Genomic DNA, 22644 nt, shown 5'->3' with positions numbered 1-22644 from the left:
TGGATATGTATCACGTATACGGCAATAGTCGTTTAATAGACCCTATGAGACGGTGCAGCGTGGCATCGTAGCCCTGTTTATCGCCAGCTACTATGTACATAGTAGTCGTGAGGACCCTCGGTTGACAGCGGGTTACCCCCGTACTGCCTCCAAACTAGACCATATCTTAACTTGAACAGCGATCGGGACAGGGTTATAAGAATGACAAGCTCCACCCTGGCAAGGAATGGGGTAACTGGTTTCTGCACCGGGGGAAGTGGTATCTATTCTTGTGTGATATAACTAACCCTTCTTACTCTGTAATAACAGTCAAAAAGCACGACCATCAGCACTTAAACCACCCCAGTGTATCAGTACGCTATGATCTCAATAAATATCCCAAAATGCGGAGAAAATCTAGATTGAGTTGCGGGGAACAGTGTCTATAGTATCTCGTGGCGCAGAAAGTGGACATGTCAGGCTGGTTGCCCTGACGCTTGGCCTTCAATGGAGTTAAACAGGGACAAATGCTCCGGAAATTTGTGGTCTGCAGGAGAGTGGTCATCGACCTACCTCGCAAAAGAAGCCTACTCGATGGGTTTTAGCCATAAACGGACCCCTACACAGGGCGGGAGCAGGTAAGCACATTCCGCCACGGCTTGAATTATCATAACTAGAACAACAGGACCCGTGGAGCTAATGCTGAGAATGCTTGCTACTACTGGATCAATAGCTGTATTTCCATTTTAGAAGTGTTTATGGAGAGTGTTTGTTTTTATCTCCTTGTGTGCTTCTCGCTATGATTCACATCTTAAATACCTTTCATACTACTATTTAGTCAGGACTTAGGTATACCAGCAAGCTTCAATGCCTGAACTTATTAGCTGATTACACGCTTTCTAGATATGCAGTCTTACATAATATCTCCCAAGGGGCGTACAAAGCGCGGCGTTGCCCTCGGGATGCAATATCCCCGCATTCTTTTGATTAAGGATTGTGGTTACTCAAAACGTATATACATAGTACCATGAACTATCCTATCATCCTATATCCTGATGGTGTTCAGCGATCCATGATCGCCTTCGGTTCTTCCGGACTCATCTGTCGCGACTCTGGCAACGACACCACCGTTTCGAAAACCCCCTTTCGGCATGACTTGAGCAAATGCAGCGAAAACACCATCAAGTCCATGCGTGAAGAAGAGGCCTTCTGATCAGCGTGCATCGAACGGGAAAAACAAATTTACAAAACTCTCCCAAAACACACCGATATCGTTGAATGCCTCGGAATATCAGACACCGGGATTCACCTCCCATATATGCGAAACGGAAACCTGCGAGATTATATCAGAATAAACCACGCTCAACTAGATGACCAAATCAAGGAGACATGGGTGCAGAGCGCTATTCGCGCGGTTGACTTTATACATCGTTTTTCTGTTGTGTATGGCGATATCAGTGCGCGGAACTTTCTCGTCGCGGACGATCTCTCGATTAAGCTTTGCGACTTTGCGGGCTCTGGGATTGGGGATGCGCCTGCATTTATTTCGGAAGGGGATCGGTATCGAAAGGCGCTGGATGAGCCTCGCTCGGTCCAGACGGACTTGTTTGCTCTTGGTTGCCTCATCTTTGAGATTGTGGTTGGGGAACGACCGTATGAGGAAATTGGTGATGAGGACTGGGAGGTGGTGGAGGGGACTACGAACGTGGTATTTTCCCTCATACCGAGGCCCTCAAGTATGGAAGTGTTATTTATAAATGCTGGACGTCTCAGTATATTGCCGCCCATGAGATCCTTCTAGATATTGAGACTGCTGCATGATCATCGGTCTGGCCGGGAAACAGGGGCGGGAGTATGGTCGTCTGCTTCGCTGAACTACCCAGTGTATGCTTGCCCAAATACGGCTAGGAATTTCGCAATATGTTCTGTTGTAGTTTGTGTTTACTCGTCCATAGGTAAACCTTCATACTTCGCAAAGAGTACTATTGGAATCCTTTGGCTTTAGTTCGGTTCTTGTCCCAATGCCTCTTTGGCCTGGAAGCATTATTTGTAGCCGGACGTTTATGCGGTGGTCTTTGTACACGACCCCACTGTAGAGCCCAAAAAATAAGACATTGGTTAGACGAGCACTATCATAATATTTCTTCCGAGATTGTTAGATCTGTGAACGGCGAACGGCTATCCCTTGGTTCCAGAATAGGTCTTAGCAACCATCCGACGCACAATGCCAACACCTAAAAGCACCGTAGATTACTATCCCCCGCAATCCCAGTAGCTACTGCAGACTGCGGAGAAAATCAGATCGAATTGCGGGGAACAGGGGGTATTTCGTGGCGCGGGAATGTGGACATCTCGGGTCGATCTCCGGTTCGGTTCGGCTGCCTCCCTGCAGGTGGAGTCTTATCTTCAACGAAGTTAAGCGGGGAGATTCACTGTGTCGTATATAAGCATGAAATACCGACAAGGGGGCTGAACTTGATCTGTCTACTCCGCGAAACGAACTATAACCTCAATCATGGACAAACTCGGGCTATACGCCGCCATCGCGGTAGCCCTCTGGTTCGCACAGGTGAGCATCCACCCGAGAACACGAAATCGAAATCGAAATCGAAATCAAAAGCCTACCCCATTTCCCCAGCCAAAGAGCAACCCAAAGACTCTAAGTACCAACTGAGTTAATATACCACCAGCTCCTCTACAAAACTCTAACCTCCCCCCTGCGCTACCTCCCAGGGCCATTCTACACCCTCCTCACGCGCCTCCCGCTCAAACTCTCCATCATAACCGGCCAACGAGTCCATTTCATCCACGCCCTGCACAAGCAACATGGTCGAATCGTCCGCATCAGCCCTTCCGAAATCTCTATTTCTAGCCTTCCAGAGTTCAAAGAAATCCACCGGTCCGGATCCGGGTATCTCAAGACAAAGTGGTACCAGGCGCTGGTTATGGGCGCTGTTCCGGGAGTTTTCGCCATGAGGGATGTGAGAGACCATGCGGCGAGACGGAGGTTATTAGCACGGGCGTTTTCAAAGAGTGAATTAAGGGAGGTGTGGGAGGGGGTTGTTAGGGTGAAGGTAAGGGTTGCGGTGCAGAAGATGAAGGGGGAGATGGATAGAAGAGAAGGGAGGTGTGATGTGTTGAAGTGGTGGACATTCCTGGCGACCGATGTCGCAGGGCATTTGATGTTTGGGGAGGATTTCGGCATGGTGGAGTTGGGGGTGGTATGTTCTCTTTCTTTCTTTTCCTTTCCCCTTATCAAATACAGGAAATGTGAAGGGTGAACTGACAGGTGTAGAAAAACGAATACATCCACGTCCTTGAATCGACGATGAAAGGCTCCGGAATCAACGCCGAACTCCCGCTTATTGGGTTCCTAGGTCGCCATATCCCTATTGCTTCGGTGAGAGCCATGTTTCGGGCGAGTGACTACCTAGCATCGTACGGCCGGCGCGCAGTCACAAACGCCCGGACGACCAGCGAGTCGAGCCGGAATATCTTCTCGGGAATGATCTATGCGTCTGAGAAGTCCGACACCGGACTCAGCGAGATCGATATTGTAACCGAAGCCGGGAATTTGATTGTTGCAGGCTCGGATACGACGGCCGTGACGTTGACGTATCTTGTCTATGCTGTTTTAAGCCAGCCTCGGCTGCAAAGGGAGCTTGAAGACGAGCTTCGGGGTCTGGAGGAGGGGTATGATGATGCTACCTTGGAGACATTGCCACTTCTTAACGCGGTGATTAAAGAGACGCTGAGACTATACGGCGCTGCGCCTGGCTCTCTACCGCGGGATATCCCCGAAGGAGGCGCGACGTTGGCTGGCTACTATGTCCCCGAGGGGGTCACCGTGAGTACCCAGAGCTACACGATTCATCGGGACCCGGAAATTTATCCTGATTCTGAGGTTTTCGATGCATCCAGATGGCTTGGTGAGAGTGAAAAGAGTGCTAAGGCCGGACAGCTGGCCTACTCGCCTTTCGGGGCTGGCTCAAGGATCTGTCTTGGGATTCACTTAGCGTATATGGAGCTGAGACTTGCGGCTGCGGAGTTCTTTAGAGAGTGTCGCGGTGTTAAACTGGCGCCGAGTGTCACTAAAGAGAGCATGGCGTTTGAGAATTACTTTCTGATTGCCCCTAGGGGACATAAGTGTGAAGTTGTCAAGGGTAGGGTGTGAGAGCATACAGAGTGGCTGAGCGGTCTTTCATGGTTGGATCTATGATATTTCAGCAAAATTGGGAGACACACCGGGCATGTCATATCGTTGCCTCGTCATTGTATATCTTCTGGTAACGGGCAGAACTATATATTTGTTATCAGAAGGCATGATGGCCATCATATATGCGGTAGTAAAATGGAGCAGAAAGAAGCTTGTAGATCATTCTCGGAGCCTTTGCTTCTCCATACATGTTAACGACTAACTTTCATGATCATTACACAGCCCCCCAGAACTAGGTAGACTCGAGACAGCCCACAGTAGATTATTAGATGTAGGGTGATAATGGAGCCGATGCCCAAGCTGGCCAATCGGAGCGAGAGGAGCTGGGTAAACTTCGTCTGTCCACCAATAGGATCACTTATAAGACGAATAGGACGATGCTTCCACAAATCCCCATTGGTGACGCCGTTGCACTTTTCTAGCCAAAGGTAAGGTCGAGGGGAATCCATTGCAGGTAGCCTCTGATGCATTCATCCTGCTATGATGGTTCGGATGTGATCTGTGCATTTTCTGTAGGCGACGGATAACAAGCGCTTCCTGGAGCAGAGGCAGCTGATCACTGGGCGATTTGCATCAGCATTCTACTGAGGAATGAGGGAATTGCGGCTTGAGACGCTCAAAGTCACTGCCAAAGCGATAGAGACGTTCCAGATTCTCATGACTCAGGAATAGAAGTGCTGAAGGTTGGAGGGGTGCCGAATCCTGATGTGCCATTGGGTGGAGCAGATTGACCAATCGGAGCACCTGGAGCGAAGTGCTCGAGTATATCGGCAGATATCATCGCGCAATGGCTCCGTCTTGAGGTATATAAAGGCTGCGCAACACAAGTATAGCTGCTGAAGCAAGAAATCTAAAGAAAGAACTCCAGGTTTCCTACCATAGCAATCATGCCCACCCACACCGTCTTTCGCCTCCCCACCCGCAACACCATCGAGGACATCGTCTCTCTGAACGAAGAAATCCCCACCCCAAGCAAACACGAAGTCCTCATACAAGTCCGCTCCGTCTCCCTCAACTCCCGCGACATCCAAATCGCCACCTCCGCGTACCCCGCCTACGTGAAAGAAAACCCGATCCCCTGCTCCGACGCCGCAGGCGACATCGTCGGCATCGGTGACGGCGTGCGCGGGTTCGAAATCGGAGACCGCGTCGTCGTCTCCTTCGATATTGCGCACCAGTATGGTCCGCAAAAGGACTTCCTTACCTGTCAAGGCGGTGGTGTTGATGGTGTGTTGGCGGAGTATATTGCGCGGCCGGCGAGCGCGGTCGTGAAGGTTCCGAAGACTGCGGTGCAGAGCTATGCGGAGTTGGCGGCGTTGGTGTGTACAGGAACAACGTCGTGGAATGCGCTTTATGGGAATGTGGCGTTGAAGCCCGGGCAGACGGTGCTTGTTCAAGGTTTGTCCTTCTTGTAGATATCTTGCTTGGTTGGGTGGCTGATGGTTTTCGTGTTAGGTACTGGAGGTGTGTCGATGACGGCCCTGGTGCTGGCTAAAGCGGCCGGCGCAAAGACTATTGTGACTTCGTCGAGCGAGGAGAAGCTTGACTTTGTGAAGTCGAAACTGCAGCCTGATTACTGTATCAACTATCGCACGACTCCGGATTGGGCGGCCAAGGCACTCGAACTCACTAACGGGAAGGGCGTCGATCATATTATCGAGATTGGAGGCATTGGCACAATCGAGCAGAGTATCAATGCGATTGCGCCGGGGGGTGTGATTAGTGTGGTTGGCTATCTTGCTACCTGCGAGCCGGCAAGTAGACCCGACGTGCCCTTGCTGTCACTGTTGAAGAATTGCGTGGTGAGGGGTGTGTTGATTGGGCCCCGTTGCATGCTCGAAGACCTTGTGACGTTTGTAACAGGGAAGGAATTGAGGTTTTTGATTGAGAAGGAGTATCCATTTACGAGGGAGGGCGTTGTTGAGGCTTATAAGGCGATCCAGGGAGGCAAGCATGTCGGGAAAATCTGTATCTCTTTGGAATAAATGATCAATGGTGTATCACGCATATACAAAAATCAACTCTATCATGGAAATAGACTGTCTCTGCTTCTCTGACTCCGAATCGGCCATGTATAAGGTCTGATTGAGCGTGATGTGGAGCATCTCGGATCGTACGTAGCAAACGAAACCTCATCAGCTGTAAAACTCCGTCTCTCCGTGAAACACAATTCAGCCAGTCTAACCTTCTCACTCCCCCTCCTTCTTTGGCAAATACATCATCCCCACGCTTCCCGGCGCTGTATCCACAAACCCATTCTTCCGATACAACTTCACCCCCGGCGCATCCGCCAAAAGCGTGATATAGGGTCTCCCCTCTGGCGCCCGCTCATAAATAACCTCCAGAAGCCTCTTCAGCACGATGTCTCCTAGTCCCTTCCGCTGATGATCCGGTAAAACCGCCATGTCGGCGATATGGAAGTACCAGCCGCCGTCGCCGATTATCCGGCCCATTGCGACGGGTGTTGAAGTATTTGTTTCTGGGTCGGTGTAGGAAATAAAAAGACCGTACCAACTTCCCGATGGGACTGCGGCGCCTTGTGCGGGGGTTTTGGGGGAGAGGCCCGTGGCGGCGCGGAGGTGGAGGTAGTCATTCAGTGGGGGGTAGCCGGTTTCGAGGGTGTAGTTTGGCGGGAGGGGGCGCTGGGTTGAGTCTGCCATGGTGGAGCCTTTTTGATATATTCGGAATATACAGTTTCAATTTGGAGTTAAGGTATAACTTAGAAAATGGGAATCGCACGGGCAATATATCGCGGAGTTGGAGTAGACTTAGTCATCGTGACAGGAGCTGGCTGTTCCTGGAAGGCGCTGGGGGCCTGGTGCCTACTTGTGTAGCTAGACTGGAGCCTAGCTTTTAATTCTACCGAGACAATCTTCTTGCACCGTCAATTGAGAGCCATAAGCTGAACAACGTACCCCGATAAATGGCACTCCGAGCAGCGCCCCCACTCCGAGAAGAGATCTACTCCGACTGAACTCCGCATAGCTAGTGGTTAGACAGATGTTCAATATGGTGACTACAGGAGCGATTTGGGAATGTGAAGGGATATATATCAAGTTCGGAGCAGACTTCAATTCCGAACTCTAGCCTAGGGCTCTTAAAATGATGCTGACTGCTGACTGACTGACTGTTCAAGGCTGCCTTTCAATGCAAACTCCAAATTGGTGTGATATCCTTAATGCAACCTCACCAACTTGGTCCAGTATTACCGGGAAGATCCTTCTCCCGGCTCCAATCGATGCTTCGCATTGTGCCTTGACCAGTAGGAACTGCCGGAGAATTGATGTTGTGCAACCTCTGGAACAAATACCGGCATGGCACATTACTTGTTCCACGAGGCGGGCACCATGGTGATTCAATGGTTAATGTGCCTTGCCGTTCTGTTCTCCCTTCGCGAGGCTGAACGGATTACAGCGTGGCAGTAATCTGCTGTCTGCTAGTTGATGCTAATGGATGATGAATGCCTCGGCATGACTTTATGATATAAGTAAGACAGGCTGTATTGTACATATAAGAGAGACTGCGCTACTTCGCGATATAGTGATAATGAATCACCAGCCTTGTTCAAGATTGCTCAGTGACAATTGTAGTAAGTAAATAGCTAAGATGTCCATTCAATGGTTATACGACTTCGAGCAAAGAAAAACTCTAGACTTCAAATAGTGCGCGAGGAACAATAAGAGTCGGACAGCAGATCGACAGGCCAGAAATGACAGAAGTCTCTCTTATCTAGCTTCTCTTAACCTGCAGCGCACAGCCCCGAATGCATGGTTCATGCATCTGCATTGAACGGATCTTGCCACAAGGCTGGCTGTTCGGCCTATTTATAGGCTCAATGTAGTTCTTTTAGACACGAAATTCCCAGAGTTCTTGCATGTTCATCAAGCGCCGTCATCGCCAGTACCGGTGGTTACTCAACCCCCTTGGCTGCCCGTCCCTTATGATTGTCATCTAAAATCCACGATCAACTACCTTCCGTCGCATGAGATGCGAGTTTCATCATGACAGCAGCACAGAATAACCTACACACCCTAACTTCGGCTCACCCCAAACGAAGGATGAAGACCCTGCTAGACCCTCGAAACATCCTGGGGTTCCTCTGGCTCGGACCCGCGCTCACAATTCTTATCCTGAACTTCAACGGCCATATCATCGGCCCCGGCCTGAATGTTTCCAACCGGTGCACCATCAATCCATACGGCTTCGAGGGCGCAGGACTGGAGAGTGATAATGAAGCAAAAAATTGCGACGCTCTTGGGGCCCTCCAGTTCGTTGCCAAGGTCATCGAAGTCTGGTTCGTGTACGTGGCTATAAGCTTCATGTACAATCTTACAGCGCACCTTTACACAAAGGACAACAAGGTCTCAGTTCAGCTGCTTCTAGTCTATACGCAGTTTACCGACGCTCTATATAGCCTAGCACTGCCTTTTAGAATGCGGAATGGGCGGCAGAAGCGGCAAGACCCAAGAGTGCTGCTGCAACACCCTAGCAAACTGAGTGACCGTTTGCTTATATGCTCTTTGATTTTCGCTGCTATCTTCATGTGCCTACTCTGCAACTTCATGGGAGTCGCAACTACTATATTGCTTAGCCCGAGTCTGCAGTGGGTGGATATCAATCAGCAAGGACCGGTTGCGTTTGGTAAAATGCTCTCCTCTGAGCCACCTAGAGCAGCGAATCTGATTATGGGCTGTTCTGAGAGTGACTTGGCGAGTAGGGCATATCAGTGCGCTGCGAGCTTTTATAAAGCCGACTTCATCCAGCTAATTGAGTCTGCTTCACGGCTCTTGGCTGAACGACTCGGGTTGATTCCAGGATTTCGGGAAAATGACATCCTACTACAAGGCGAGGCCACCAACGAGCTTTACAGTACTCCGAAAGAATTTTACCTTGACTCACAATCTATACACTGGTCTCCCATTCGACATGTTTCACCTCATTTGTCGTCTATGGTGCAAGGTTTCTTCGAAGCCACAGACGATTTCGAACACGGGAATTCATCTGAAAAACCGGATTCATCTCACTTTTGCAAATCACTCCAGGTTCAACTGAAGCTCACGGGTCCAGTGATTGGCCAGGTAGGAGAATGCATAGGGTATGAGGGACCAAGAATATTCGACATCTCGACTAACCGGCAGATTCGCTGCTATGAAGGGATGCCAGCGGCCGGAGAAGAGCGCGTTACCAAGTGTATTCGCTGGGGCAGTGAGTGGGCGACAACTCCGCCTCCTCTGCATCTTTTACAATCCTTGGAGGCGGTCATGATTACCACGACGTTGTGGTTAGCGTATACACCACCTCTTCAGCTCGATACATATACAACACCACCTGCTTTGATGATGAAACATGCAACTGGGATCAAATCTTCGCCGATCCTGGAGACCCCTACTTCCTTGGCTTCAATGGGAGCCAGCAGACATTTGAATACTCAAGCCCCGGGTACTCTCCTGGATGGGGTCTTTGGTGCGACAGCGCAGCTTTCCTCAACTTCGCAACTTACGAAATGGACCCTTTTAACTTCGCCTTGTCGCGCAGTAACGTCCATCTGAGGTTGCACCGGTCCTGGCCACGCACGGATAATGCCTATCGCAACCGTGATGCAGCAATCCCCATACATGCTGACTGGACCTTGGCTCCTGGTCGATCAATGCCACGAGTTCCCCGGCCACAGTGCCCAGCACGCGCAGATCCAGTCTCGACTTTATCGCAAGCTACCAAGCGTGTGTGACGAAAGACTCATCCGCCCTGTCTTCTAACTGTTCTACTGGCTTTATACACAGATACGTCGCGATGCAAGCGGCATTCCTGATTCCATACACAAACAAGACCCTGCTCACAGGGTCTGATCGTCGGATCGAGCGCCAGCGTGAACGTGAGAATCCATACACCGCGGGTACCCTAGAGTCATGGGCATCGATTCAACTCTGGAAATACGGTTTCGACGGCTCGGCCCTGAAGAAGCTTGGTGCCATTAACATTGTAGCTGGGATGCTGATTGTCTTGGCCACAACCTTACTATGGATTGAGGCACCCAAATCGCCCACTAATGTGGTGATTTCAGCCTTGTACGAGCCTGCGCCGAAGGTGGGCAAGGGCGATCAGGAAGATGGAGGTCCTTTAATCGTTATATGGTCCCCAAGACAGAGCGACCGGAAAAGCAAATTCAGTTTCTGTCACACCGATTCAAGTTTGCCTCCTTCTGCAGCTATCTCGGGGTTATCCAAGGATAGAAAAGAGACAGCGAATGTGTTTGACGCTGCAGCTGCTTCAACTGTTTGATTTGGCGCAATTTCTATTTCTCATATATGCCTGGTTACTGCTTCATATAGACTGCGATATTTCTATTATGATCGTGCGCCTACGTGTTTGCGTCATTGCTCATCAAAACGGACACAGCACCTTCAATCAGCTAACTGCGTACTCTAGACGTTTCATGTTTCATGTTTGATTTTGAATTACTTGGATCTTTTGAAGCCACAACTACCACGGGTTGATATTCCCTTCGAGCTCCCTCCATAAGCACATCAGTTACTCATATAAAATAAGACCAGCTACACATAACAGGGTTGAAAGCATCCCTATTAGGGCTAAGACTGTCTCGCCGAGTTGAGCAGAAAGCGATGCTGCGGCCCTATAATCTCCGACGTAATTACAGAAGCCAGCGTTCATCATGCATAGCGATGAACATAGACCAATAATACCTTGCCGCTGTCGTAGACTCTGAACGAGTTTCGATATAGATGACGTACGACCTCTCCAGCCCTCGTTGAGGAGCACCGTGGAATGTTTCAGCCTTCCTGTTAAGGTTATCGGCAACATGAAGCTTCCTCAGGTCTTACGTAGAGCGCGGACTTCGGCATCTTTCAGAACGATGACATAGTGACGCGGGCGACTGACACGCTCGGAATGCACGGGGAGAGCTACAACTCTACCTACAGACCGGAATCAACTCCCGACGCAGAGAAAAAGTATGAAATGCCGTCACCGAATATCAAAATTTGCTGATGACGAGCAAGATGTTCCCGTATTTCTTCCTTACTGTCATCTACCTACTCTCAGCTAGCGCTCAGTGCCATCTACGCAGCTCATCTACCAACTCTCGAGTCACTATCTGACTCTCATCTACTCACTGCATATCTTAATCTACTCACTACATATCCTCATCTACCTCCTATCCGAACCAAACCACCAAAACACACCAAGAACCACACCAACCTAACAAGAATGACCCGCCGCATCGCCCTCCGCAACAACGCAACCCGCCACCTCGAAAAGCTCGAATCCCACCTCCCACGATCCCTAGCACAACAATTCCGACGCCTGCAACACCGTACTTTCGGCCTCACAGAACCCGAATGGCTTGCTCTAGAATCCTACCTCCTCACCCGCGAAACCCACATCAGAAACCAACAAACCGACGACTGGCTAAAACGCAAGAGCTAGCAACTCTCCGACGAGATGACATTTGCTATTGGGCCACGGCACAAATGCCTCGCCGCGGAGCGGAAGACTCTGCGGGCTAAGAGGCGCGCGTGGCAAGATGCACACCCGCGTGTGCGCGAGTTTGAGAAGCTGGAAGAGGCAGGAAAGAAGGCGGAGGAGGTTCTTGGTGAGACGGCTGTTTGGCGGGGGGTGGTTTCGACGGAGGAGAGATTTGAGTGGCTTACGCCGGAGATGCGCAAACTGTGTAGGAAGGCTGGCGGGTGCTGTGGAAGGAAGTGTGGGTGTTGTGAGAGGGTTTGGAGGAGGGATCAGGGGGAGATTCAGCGGGAGGGGCATTGTACGGGTGCTTGTTGGTGTTGTCAGAGGTAGTATAAGAAGTCAGAGGAGGAGTTAGTGTCTTGTCTGGATAGGTTTGATCAGCTGAGGTTTAGTGACCCTGCTGTACGGCGGAGTCGGGATGCGAGGAGGCTGTTGAGGGCTTGTGCCTGGCAGTAGGCGTTGCAGGCTGCATTATCACGCTCTTGACTGGCCTTTGCTCTCTTTGCCAACATATGTACAATTTCTCGATGTGTAAACTTTGTATACTGCTCTTGTACTCATGTACTACACGGTCGCCTCAGTTATGAAATGCCCTTATGATGCAGATGTTGTTGATTGAAATCGCTTGAAGACAGGAGCCCAACCAATGGAGTCTCCGTTGTGAGGCGTACTCCTCGCAATCTTCTAATCTGAAATCAAGTCCGTAAAAGCCAAATCTCAAGTGAAAGATCTTTCAACCTTCTCATATTCCTCGACCGAGCCATCCCATTCTTCACCCCTGAAGCCTCCAATCCGTGCATACACCTCAAGCAGCGCCTCAAGGTCTGCCTTTCCGAACCCCAAACTAGCTGGCTGCACATCAAAACGGCGTACGCATTACAATCTCAAACGGAAGTTCAGCACCAATAGCAACAGCAGCCTCCAACCCACTCCGAACGCATGCTTCAAGTAGAGGAAGCCCCGCAGAGGCATACCCTCCTGCAAGGTATATGCCGTCTGTTCCGTTCTTCCAGGCCCTCGTACTATTCGAGGTCACCTTGCTGAATACATCAAGTAGCAGATCATGAGATCTTGGAGTCGGGAGAGGACGAGTTAGGTAGAGGACTTCGTCGTGGGTTTCTTCTGTATCGAATTCATCTGGTAGACACGGGGAGACGGTTACATCCAGCCCTGCGGGGTGGTGGTGCATGGAGTGCGTGACGTGGCCCAGAGTGGGATCTTTACGAGTGGTGAGGACAAGAGGCTCGCTTGAACCCTGAACAAAGGCCTCCTGTTTGGATTTGGTGGAGCTGTCTGACTTGGAGACAGTGATCCGAACGCGGCCTTCGTTGAGACTAGACGCAATTTCACCTATAGCTGGATGTAGCTTTCCTGTTTGCTTTGCACTTGTGGCTAGGATAATGTGGTCGAATGTTAAGGTCTGTGCTTGCATGTTTATGTTCGTGTTCCCAAGCTCACTGTAGGTCACAATAACCTTGCCTTTATGAGGGGTGACGGAGTGGACCTCGGTTTGGAGCATCTCGTGAATTCCCGCAGTAAGACGATCTTGAAGCCCTTGCATGTCTGTCACCGTGCGATGATGAGCACCGAATGTACGCTTTCTGTAATCGGCGATATAGGCTGCTGGGCATTCGCGAAGGTCGGCATGGCTGCATGTTGAGACACTAGCGAAAAGAGGGAGAAGATACCAGTCCAGGAAAATATCTGGTAGATGGATCCGTTGAGCGTACTGGTCTAGGGACTCGGTGGTATGGACATCTGAGCTGAGACCTTTTGCATGCGGAGGAAACAGAAACACGGCGATGGTGTACCAGATATAACATAAGAAGACATAGATATTCATCAGCAGATCGTTCTGGAGACAAGGGATGACACGATGGAAATTCGAGAAGAATTGGAAGTATCGGTCGGGGCCGTTACTGAAAGTATAGTGGAAGCGGTGGATTGTTGTTTGTATATTGAGGTAGTTGAGGACTTGGAACAGGTTTGCGTAGTATCCTCCAGAGAAGGTTCGCATCGGTATGTCGACGGAGGGTTTGTCGTTGGGTTGTCCGGTGGCATGGCGGGCAAGGGTAAGGTGGTCATGCTATAATACGGCAAGTCCAAGTCAGTTTGGTTGCCTAGCATGGACAGAAGAAGGGAGAGAGTAGTACTTTCTCGAAGACCGTCACCTCGTACCCAGACTCTAGCAAGGCCCAGGCAGCAAACAGGCCTGCTGGGCCACTTCCGACAATAGCAACTGTGCCCTTGTCTTTGCTAATGGAGGCTGGCATGGTAGTATTCGGTATTTGAAGTTTGCCAAAGATCAGGAATAAGACGCAAATGGTATGCTGTTTGACTACACCGGTGGACTGGATTGGAAGACAACTTATACTACACTCATCGCCAGACTTGGCCGTGGCACGCTTGGTGATCTGATGGTTGTGCTTGATAATCCGTATACATCAAACCTCCTGCACATCTTCGCACTCTCGTGGCTAGTGAGCAAGAGTGCTTGACCTATCAGACACCAATGATGCAGTAGGCCTAACGGAGGCGTATCCTGATTCAGACACGAGCAAGAAGTCGTACTCCAACAGGAATGCTATTCATACAAAATTCATAGAACCGTACTGGTACTGGGCTCTACATCCCTGTCAATGGATTCGTGGCTGAGGACGGTCGATCAGCTAGGAAGGCCTAATAGGCAAACTATTGCTCTTGCTGAAGCAGTACCATCCGCAGTCGACTATCGTATGGCTTCCTCCAAACGACATAGCTGGTGAGGTTTGGGCCGGCTAGCCTTATACCATATAGGGTTTTTCAATGGTCAGACATGAATTATGTGCTCATGCTGTTCGTTTGTACGAACCTGCGGACTCTAGGCCGGAAGGCCTGGATGGTACCATCAAAACGCAAGTAGAGGAAAAACACAAGAAGGCAAACTGATTTAATGTTCCTATTGTGATGCTTTTGTTAAACCAATATTACCCTTGAGTCCCGCGCTTGAAGACACTGAACAGAAACTGCATAAGACCCAAAGTATGCAACACCTTGTCCTCTGGCGCCCGTATCCCTGAATAACAAGAGAAAAGACACGGAAGAAAGACTGGAAAATCCTGAAGGATTCTGCTTATCTGATGTCCGTTCAGCTCACTTCTCCTCATTTTCAGAATGACAGCGGGTTCCTCCGCAAATGTATGTGAGACCAGGGCCTTAGGCCCCCGACACCCTCCGAAACCATGAGATTCTGAGGATTCCGGACTGCCGACATGTGTTGGCTTTGGCTAGACCGCGCATATCACTACGCGTGTGCGTTCATGCTGATATCAAGCCACCGAGTGGCACCTGACTATCAAGTATTCCTGGTGCAGCATCTGTCCGACTAAACCCGAATCTCTCTCTCTTTCGTTTGCGATGGGCGCCCGGGCCTTCTCCATCTACCCCAAGTTCAGGACCTCAACAACCGTTTCCATCCTCAACCGATGACCTGTTCTGCATCAATCCTCTTCATCTCCATCCAAACCTCTAGGCTCATCTTCCATTCAAACCATGCTTCCTTATCCTTGCCCTTCGATGCCACCTTAATCCCCACCGCGAAGCCACCGTCACGCTCAACACGACTCCCACCCCATGCCCCATGCCCTAGGGGCAAAAATAAACAAAGAAGCCCGGGTAGGTTAACCAACGTCCCAATGTCAAATATTTCCTTTCAAGTTCATCCTTGGGCGTAACGCTAAGAAACAAGATAGTTCCCCTCATCTCATTGCCTTGTTACTGCAAACGAGTAGCCCAGGCATGCATCACGACTCACCTTTTATGCCGCTTTATTTACTTTCACCATATTTTCTATTGGATGGTCCATCTGGGCATTGACGTGGTTGTCCATGGCTTTCCCAATCCCGCTCGCTGTCCGCATCCCAGATCCTCAAACTGACGCGTTCTGCCTCCCTCCATTTCTATTTCACCCATACCTCCTTACACTTAACCTTCACTTCCTCCTCGATCTGCACCGCCAATGCCACTATCTGGCATCACTACCAATACAGCCTCCGCCCCGGGCCCCATGCCCTGGGCCACAGGGGTAAAAAAATAAAGAAGCCTAAGTAAGTCAAGCGGTACCCTGATATCAAACATACCCTTGATACAAGGCTAACCAATGGAATTGCAACTAGCGGCTCCCTGTGGCGAAGAGGAGATGCTCCTTTTCCAGCACCACCTTGCCAAAGGATACATCGTCACTTCACCAGACCACGAAGGAATCGAAGCGGCAATTGGTGCTGGACGTCCGGCGGGAACCACGTCTTTGTTTGCGATGCGGATACAAAAGACGAAGAATGGCAGGGTCAAGCGTGATGACCCGCCCTGTCATGCCTCTTTTGCTGACTTTCACAATATTCTCAGTTGGATGGTTCACGGGTGACGACCCAACCTGATTTTTGAGCCCATAGTGCTTATTTTTGCATGCTTCTTTGTGGGGTGCTTCATCTGGGCCTCAGAGGTGTTGGCGGCGGTGTGCCCTGACAGTACTAAGCCCCGCACCTCTTGTTCCTTATGTATAGCTCTAGATAGCTTTAACTCCAATGTATTCATTCATTCTTGGTTTTTTCCACTCTCGTCCCGCGTAGGCGCCGACATCAGGTTACATTACCATGGGGGCTGCGCCCCTTTTGGTAAAACCCCCCTACGTGGGCAGTGAGCGCATCTGGTTGCGAAGCGACCTGTGACGTAGAAGGCAGAATCTACTTTATATAGGTAATCACTACAGTGAGCGCTGGCGCTGGTAACACTGCCAGCAAGGATGCCAATGAGACCATTTAATCGGCCATCGAGGGCGTTCAGAAGGGCAGAACGCTGCTAGGAGCAGCTTGATGGGCCTTTTAAGAACTTTGGGAAAACAAAATCCCAGTAGGGCGGTTTCGCTTGTTTTGGGAGGGCGGGGGCAGATGGCATGGAACGAGCCACACGAAGTAATGTATATATTATTATGGAACCACTATATTATTAGTTTTGTCGCTGGTTGGATGGATATTGACATAAAACGAATGCAAGATATACAATATTCCAAACGGACAGTTGGTAAGCAATGAAGAGCATTCCATGATACGACAATGAGATGATTGTGGTGGTTTATCACCGTTCGTATTAGGCACTCAAACAAGAGCTGAGAACTGAATAGGTACCTGCAGGACCTAGACCTTGACCTGGTCGGCGCGTAGAGACAAAAAGCGGGGGTAAGCCTGCGACATAACAACAACGATGATGAATTCAGCAAACGTGACCATCCATCTATCTATGCTAAATGTACCACTATCTTTCTTGGAAGATTGTGCAGAGCTAAGTTGACTACATCTCGACGGACATGCTGAAAGGCTCACGCAAGCTCCCGGTCTAGCATGCAAGGGGTGATTTGCATCTCACACAAGGATTCTCCTAACTGTATATGTTCCACGGACTTGGGCTTGGACGGCTCGTAGGACTCCGACCAGTCAGGATTGCGAGGACGAGAATAAGCGCAGCGAGGATCCAGAGAACAATGGTGAGGATGGTGGTGGTAGCTGGCGCCATCTCGTCAGGTAGGTCCTCAGCGGCAATTCGGTGAAATAGGAGTCGGTAGTAGAGGGAGCGGTATGGCAGTGGATAGACAGACGGGGACGATAGGCATCCCTCGCCTAGCGGGGAACGACAATTGCAGCCGAAGCCTTGGGGATGGTTGAGAGACCCGCGCCATGGTCCCGCCAATGTTGCGCCTTCTGTTTCTGCAGCTGTTCGTGGTGGTCGTGGCATCGGTGGTGGCAGTAGGGCTGGAGGAGGGAGAGGTGGTGGTCGTCCCAGCAAGGGCACCTTTGAATTCACGACGCATCTCCCCTATTTCTCTGGCAACTAAAGGACACCAGCACCTATCAGCAAGCTGCAACTCCAGTGGCCCGGTCGCAAAGACACCCATACATTTTACGTTATCCCCAATCGCCATCAAGTTGACGGTCATTCGCGGGTCCGCGCGGAACTTATAAAACGGCTCAACGGCCATGCCACTAGCGCATAATCGCAAGCATGAAGAGAACGATCTCAGCGCCATATGGCCCGAAAGAAAGGATGAGTGCCCACACCGGGGTAAGCCAATCCTGGCGAGAGAGGTCCGGGGGGTTGACATTTGGCTTGGCGTTGTGTTCCCGCGAACGACATTTCGGCGCCGAGTAATCAGAAAGGAAATCGATCGGAGATGAAACAGGCGATGGTTGATGAGTTGTAAGTCCAAAGGTCGTGGACGCCTCGGGATGCGGTTGTGCCTAGGTACCTGCTCCGATACACCTAGGTGACGTATGATATCTGCCCAGACTGCCTTAACAACCGCATCACACATTCTCGACGGTGCCAGAATTCACATACACCTGGATGACTACATTATGCTGTCTTAATATCTACTTATCAAGCGCTTCCCAAAAACTCATCAACACCCCGCCCACCGTCCCTCGTTCCCACTTCAGAGGAGGCTTCATAACAGCGGTATCCTCGACGGAGTGAGACTCCAACTAGCCACGCTCTCTCAACTCGGTGTTGTTTTTGAATCCTGGTTGGATAATCACGGTACGTGGTCACCCCGGGTAAATGGAGACTAATTAACGCACGCATAGTCTCGAACGACGGACACAACTGAACGGCCGGGGATTCAGCGAACTATTCACACCCAGTCTCCGCAAAATCGTGGCGACGAGAGGGAGTCCACGCGAGGAAGTTCAGATCTGGGATCGACACGGCCATTACGGAGCATACTCCATCGCCGAATCTGCGGCCACAAGCGCGGCAATGACCATCTCGATCGCACTGTTCAATCACACCAAGGGTCTCCAGTCGGGTCCATGCAAAGCGAATCTGGAGAAGGCGTGACAAACTGGTGGATCGGATTCGACGGTGGAGGAGATGCCGAGTTCCGTGCCCTACAAACTATCGGTTGATAGGGTTTTGTCAATAACCTCGGTAGCCAGACTGCGACTTCGTTGTTGGATCGGAATACCTGTTGCGTTCTCCGGGGAACGACTTGAGTTCAGGACGTGACTCATAATCTAGGCGTCAGAATAGCGACATAGAGGGCAACTTCCTTTGAGATACGAAATTTCATTAATCTTAATTACTGTTGTATTGATATTCAGGGTCTCCATGGACCATCCCCGGCCCGGCCGCTTCGTATGTCAGAAACGACACCCGCCCAACCTACAACGTCAATATTGAACGTCAATTGAGCGAGGGAGGATAGATGAAGGATGATACAGACCAAGGCCAGAAGGGTGACAGTATGGAGACTGAGAGGGATACCGCGACCCTATGCTAGTAGTACCGGTTGTGTCCATAGTGGACGTCATCCATGTCACTGTAAAGTTCGAAGCCGCAGGGCCCCAGAAAATTCCTCCATGCCTTCGGCATGAACGTAAATTTACGAAGTGCGTCATGCAGTGCGTCATACAGACTGGAGCCTTGGGATAAAAAGATCCAACCTGAAGGATCGTAATCTTGCTCTCTACGCAAACTACCCTACAAATCCGTTAGCAAAAGAGAAGAAAACAGCCGCTTCCAGTCGCCGTACTGATATTACGATATCAACCGAACAAACCCTTAACAACTATCAGAAATGAAGTCTCAGCAAGCTGCCCTGGAAGCTACAAGCCCGGACCGCCAGAAAGACCAGAGAAAGTCCGACAAGGCAAAGAACCAAGATTCTAAAGAATCTCTGAGGAAGCGAATCACGAGAAAATGGCTCCTGCCATTCTTTGAGAACCGTATCTGCAAGTCCCATCCCGACGGGGCGCAGATGGCTCGCTATATTCTGCACACAAAGTGTGGTCTCACCGACGATCAAGCCAAGGCCCTTCGAGACTATTTCACCAGCTACGAGGCCCTCGGCCTCGCAATACAACGCGGCGAATGGCTATCAGCAGAGTGCGACCGCATCAAGGGACGTCTTGACAAGAAGACCGGTGGCGAAGACTCCGCAGACACCACCCGACTTACCGTTGAGTTCCGCGAGATCTGGAATGAGGTCCGCAAGAACAGGATGGTTTGGCTGGAGAGGGATCGCTCCCTCCAACTCGCTCAGGATGGGCTTCATTCCACTGCCATTGCTCGGGCCCTGATCCATTGCAGGTCACAGCCTGGCTGGCATATGCATTACAGGTTGCAACAGCGGTGCTGGGCGGCGGGTGGATGCTGTGGTCGGTCGTGCGGGTGCTGTACCAAGCGTTCGGCTGACGGGTGGCATGAATGGGTAGGGCACTGTACCCCTGCCTGTGTTTGTTGTATGAAGTATTATGGTGTTGAAAAGCCCATTGAGAACCTGAACGACCCTATTGAGCTGGGGTTTAGTCTTTTTCCGGAGGATGATGGTGATACATTGGGCTTCGAGATGATGGAGGGTCTTGTCTGGCAACCTGAATCGGACTGGGGAGTCAGTTGCCCGTAGCTCCCCGTACGTACGTAGCTCAGTTCATTGTCCTATCCCAATATGACTCTTCATCAGCTTCATTACGTTCCTTCCGGAGACATGCCCCTAGCTAGCTACGTGGTGAACAGTTAGTTATATGTTTTTTTTTATAGACGCGGCGTCGTTATGGGATGCGCTCAAGCCGGGTGAGGATATCAGGATGTTGGCACGGCATGACAGACATGTATTTATTACCCACAGCGCACTGTATTATTAGGCAGGCCTAGGACTAGGAGTCAACTATGGAACCGCATCGGAGATCAACACGTCTCCTGGCACCTTATAGCCTTTCAAGCCTTTCTCCAGTAGAGATCCCGGGGTTCTTTGGCGCTGCTGGTTGGCTGCATATCGCCTTATGCATATGCAATGAAAAAGATTCCGACGATACCTATCATGACTTGGTTATGACTGATACCCGAGTAGTATTCCGCCGTACTTTGTCCGTCCGGTTGTAATTCTGAAGGGTTGACAGTACGATTAGTTACAGCTAGCCTAAAGGCAAGAGCGTGGGCTCTCAGGTTGGATCCTGTCCCCTATATCTCCTTCATGACTCCCCACCGCATCGCCGAACGTCGAGCCTGCGATCAGAGTTAATCGCTATTGACCTTTTTCTTCTTATCGTTAATCTGAGCACAGCGAGGTCCTGCGTAACATAAATATCAGACAGTACTGCCATACCGGCGTGTGGGTGAAAGGACGCCCGGCTCGTCGAAACATAGTTTGGCTTTCTTTATAGTAGGAAATATCTACACCAGACGAAACGGGCCATACCCACGTCTACCACTTCTCACTTTGCATCGGCCTACGAGCTACAGATACGGTTTGGATCTTGCTTTGTTCAATCAGCCCTTTATCCCTGGGCGCCGGGACTTCTTTCATGAGGTATAAAAATATATAAAATAATTTATACAGAATATGTATAGCTCTTTAGGCCCCAGACCACCCGCTCAACACCCTCCCCATTCTCATAATAATCTGGATCCTTTTCATCAAGGTGTCCCTGCACGGCTTAGCCTTTGGCAGCGGGGGCCTATCATCACTACTGCCGCTGGCAGCGGCGGCGGGGTTGGCGGCTGCGGCGGGGGTGGTTGTTGTAGTGGTGGTGGAGGTAGTAGTAGTGGTGTTGGTGGTGGGATCGGTGGAGGTGACTGTGGTGGTGGTGGTTGTTGTAGAGGGAGAATTGGTGCTGTTCTCAGCACCAGCGGGACGCGCTCGGTTCATGGCATCCAGGCCTCTTGCCACTAGAAATACTAGCACCTGTCAGTTTAATCTGGTTCCTACAGGCAGAATGATAGTATGCTCATACCTCTCAAGTGGGCTCCTGTCGCCATCCACTCGTCTAGGGCGCGGGGATCGGCATCCAATTCATACTCGGACTGAGTAGCCCTTATCTTCATGTTGCCACTAGTTGCCATCCCGCTTATTAGTCCCACAGCAACAGCATATTTGACATTATTTAACCTACTCATTCAACTTGGCCGAAACCCACCGGCTGAAAACCCAGAGGAGGAAGAGAACACTCCCAGTGACGAGGATGGCAGCGGCGCCGATCCCAGCCAAAATAAGCTGGTTCTTGTTGATCGGGGGTGTCGCGGTCGCGGCCACGATGGTGGTCTGGGTGACGGTGGCGGGGGCGTTGGTGGTGTTGGGGGTGAGGATCGGGTTGAGGGTTGGCGCCGGGATGGGAGGAATGGGAGGGAGAGTAAGGTAAGGAAGTGGTGCCATTGTAGGGTTCGGGTTGGCAATGTAGAGAATTTAATGGCAAAAAGAAGATGGTGCGAGGCTTTCGAAAGCTATCAGAATCGGTTTCTGGCGCTTATTAGGCTGGTATTGCAGATTTTTGTAAAATACTAAAGGTCTACACGTTGCAAGATCGATAAATGTCGTTGAGCGCGCACCTTCCTCACTGAACACGGTGCTGTTAATTCGACTGCGAGAGAAGGCGCAAGAACAAATAGGTCTAACCTAACCGAAGGGTTGTCCATTGTATAGGTACGACCAGATGTCTATGTAATACAGTAGTGGGCCACCTGGGTTAATTAAACCTGTAGTGATTTGAACTAGATGCACTCGTTCTATTGCAATTTATTCGGACTCTTAATTGTCTGGCCAAACCGTGGCCCGTTGGCCGAATTAGGGCCGTCATAGATCAGACCTCTCTCGTATAGAACCACCACAAGGTTTTGATAGCATAAGCTTTAGGCGAAGCTCAAATACCCAAGGCCTATTGGGTACTCCTGTCTCCGAGTGGGGATTGATAATATATGAAAGGGGAAAGTGAGACAGGGTTCAATCCGTAGGCGCTATGTTGCCGCGTTCCTGCCAACTACAACATATATATTCATAACGTTTGACGAACTGAGTGACGTGGGCCTTTCAACCACAAAACTCCTGGTCCCGCATCAAACACCTCTATTATCTCGAGAACCGATCCCACGGACCCGTGGATATCGCTCAGGATTCCTCTTCTTGGCTTCGATCGCTGTCTGCAGGTGTTGGTCGACTCCGGGTG

At 50.5% G+C, this 22644-nt stretch overlaps 9 protein-coding genes across 9 annotated transcripts; 5 read left to right on the top strand and 4 right to left on the bottom strand.

The window, feature by feature from the left end:
- Nucleotides 1-1297: 1297 nt before the first annotated feature.
- Nucleotides 1298-1800, top strand: BJY04DRAFT_219286 (kinase-like domain-containing protein; the record flags this gene model as incomplete). The annotated part of the gene is made up of 2 exons (XM_073716539.1): nt 1298-1687; nt 1753-1800. The coding sequence occupies 2 exons, from the start codon at nt 1298-1300 to the stop codon at nt 1798-1800; spliced, it is 438 nt and encodes a 145-aa protein (XP_073570104.1).
- Nucleotides 1801-2494: 694 nt separating this feature from the next.
- Nucleotides 2495-4242, top strand: BJY04DRAFT_228589 (cytochrome P450; the record flags this gene model as incomplete). The annotated part of the gene is made up of 3 exons (XM_073718876.1): nt 2495-2548; nt 2670-3200; nt 3275-4242. The coding sequence occupies 3 exons, from the start codon at nt 2495-2497 to the stop codon at nt 4151-4153; spliced, it is 1464 nt and encodes a 487-aa protein (XP_073570103.1). The 3' UTR covers nt 4154-4242.
- Nucleotides 4243-4317: 75 nt separating this feature from the next.
- Nucleotides 4318-4727, bottom strand: BJY04DRAFT_191557 (uncharacterized protein). The gene has a single exon (XM_073711659.1). The coding sequence runs from the start codon at nt 4663-4665 to the stop codon at nt 4387-4389; it is 279 nt and encodes a 92-aa protein (XP_073570102.1). The 5' UTR covers nt 4666-4727; the 3' UTR covers nt 4318-4386.
- Nucleotides 4728-5082: 355 nt separating this feature from the next.
- BJY04DRAFT_219284 (zinc-dependent alcohol dehydrogenase family protein) lies at nt 5083-6180 on the top strand (the record flags this gene model as incomplete). The annotated part of the gene is made up of 2 exons (XM_073716538.1): nt 5083-5593; nt 5651-6180. 2 exons carry the CDS (start codon nt 5083-5085, stop codon nt 6178-6180), a joined length of 1041 nt encoding a protein of 346 aa, XP_073570101.1.
- BJY04DRAFT_191555 (GNAT family N-acetyltransferase) lies at nt 6067-7007 on the bottom strand. The gene has a single exon (XM_073711658.1). It carries the CDS (start codon nt 6853-6855, stop codon nt 6385-6387), a length of 471 nt encoding a protein of 156 aa, XP_073570100.1. The 5' UTR covers nt 6856-7007; the 3' UTR covers nt 6067-6384.
- Nucleotides 7008-8196: 1189 nt separating this feature from the next.
- On the top strand, nt 8197-10474 carry BJY04DRAFT_219282 (uncharacterized protein; the record flags this gene model as incomplete). The annotated part of the gene is made up of 4 exons (XM_073716537.1): nt 8197-9273; nt 9334-9400; nt 9451-9919; nt 9976-10474. 4 exons carry the CDS (start codon nt 8197-8199, stop codon nt 10472-10474), a joined length of 2112 nt encoding a protein of 703 aa, XP_073570099.1.
- Nucleotides 10475-12536: 2062 nt separating this feature from the next.
- Nucleotides 12537-13950, bottom strand: BJY04DRAFT_219280 (uncharacterized protein; the record flags this gene model as incomplete). Its single annotated transcript, XM_073716536.1, has 2 exons — nt 12537-13763; nt 13831-13950. The coding sequence occupies 2 exons, from the start codon at nt 13948-13950 to the stop codon at nt 12537-12539; spliced, it is 1347 nt and encodes a 448-aa protein (XP_073570098.1).
- Nucleotides 13951-19283: 5333 nt separating this feature from the next.
- Nucleotides 19284-19900, top strand: BJY04DRAFT_219279 (uncharacterized protein; the record flags this gene model as incomplete). The annotated part of the gene is made up of 2 exons (XM_073716535.1): nt 19284-19709; nt 19796-19900. The coding sequence occupies 2 exons, from the start codon at nt 19284-19286 to the stop codon at nt 19898-19900; spliced, it is 531 nt and encodes a 176-aa protein (XP_073570097.1).
- Nucleotides 19901-21059: 1159 nt separating this feature from the next.
- BJY04DRAFT_219278 (uncharacterized protein) lies at nt 21060-21857 on the bottom strand (the record flags this gene model as incomplete). Its single annotated transcript, XM_073716534.1, has 3 exons — nt 21060-21382; nt 21439-21536; nt 21598-21857. The coding sequence occupies 3 exons, from the start codon at nt 21855-21857 to the stop codon at nt 21060-21062; spliced, it is 681 nt and encodes a 226-aa protein (XP_073570096.1).
- Between the last annotated feature and the right edge of the window lie 787 nt (nt 21858-22644).

The sequence above is a fragment of the Aspergillus karnatakaensis genome (assembly GCF_047715665.1).
Source record: "Aspergillus karnatakaensis strain CBS 102800 unplaced genomic scaffold BJY04scaffold_31, whole genome shotgun sequence".
In the NCBI taxonomy this organism is placed as follows: Eukaryota; Fungi; Ascomycota; class Eurotiomycetes; order Eurotiales; family Aspergillaceae; genus Aspergillus; species Aspergillus karnatakaensis.
Note: the sequence above shows the minus strand (reverse complement) of the source record. Positions and strands in the feature narration are given on the sequence as shown.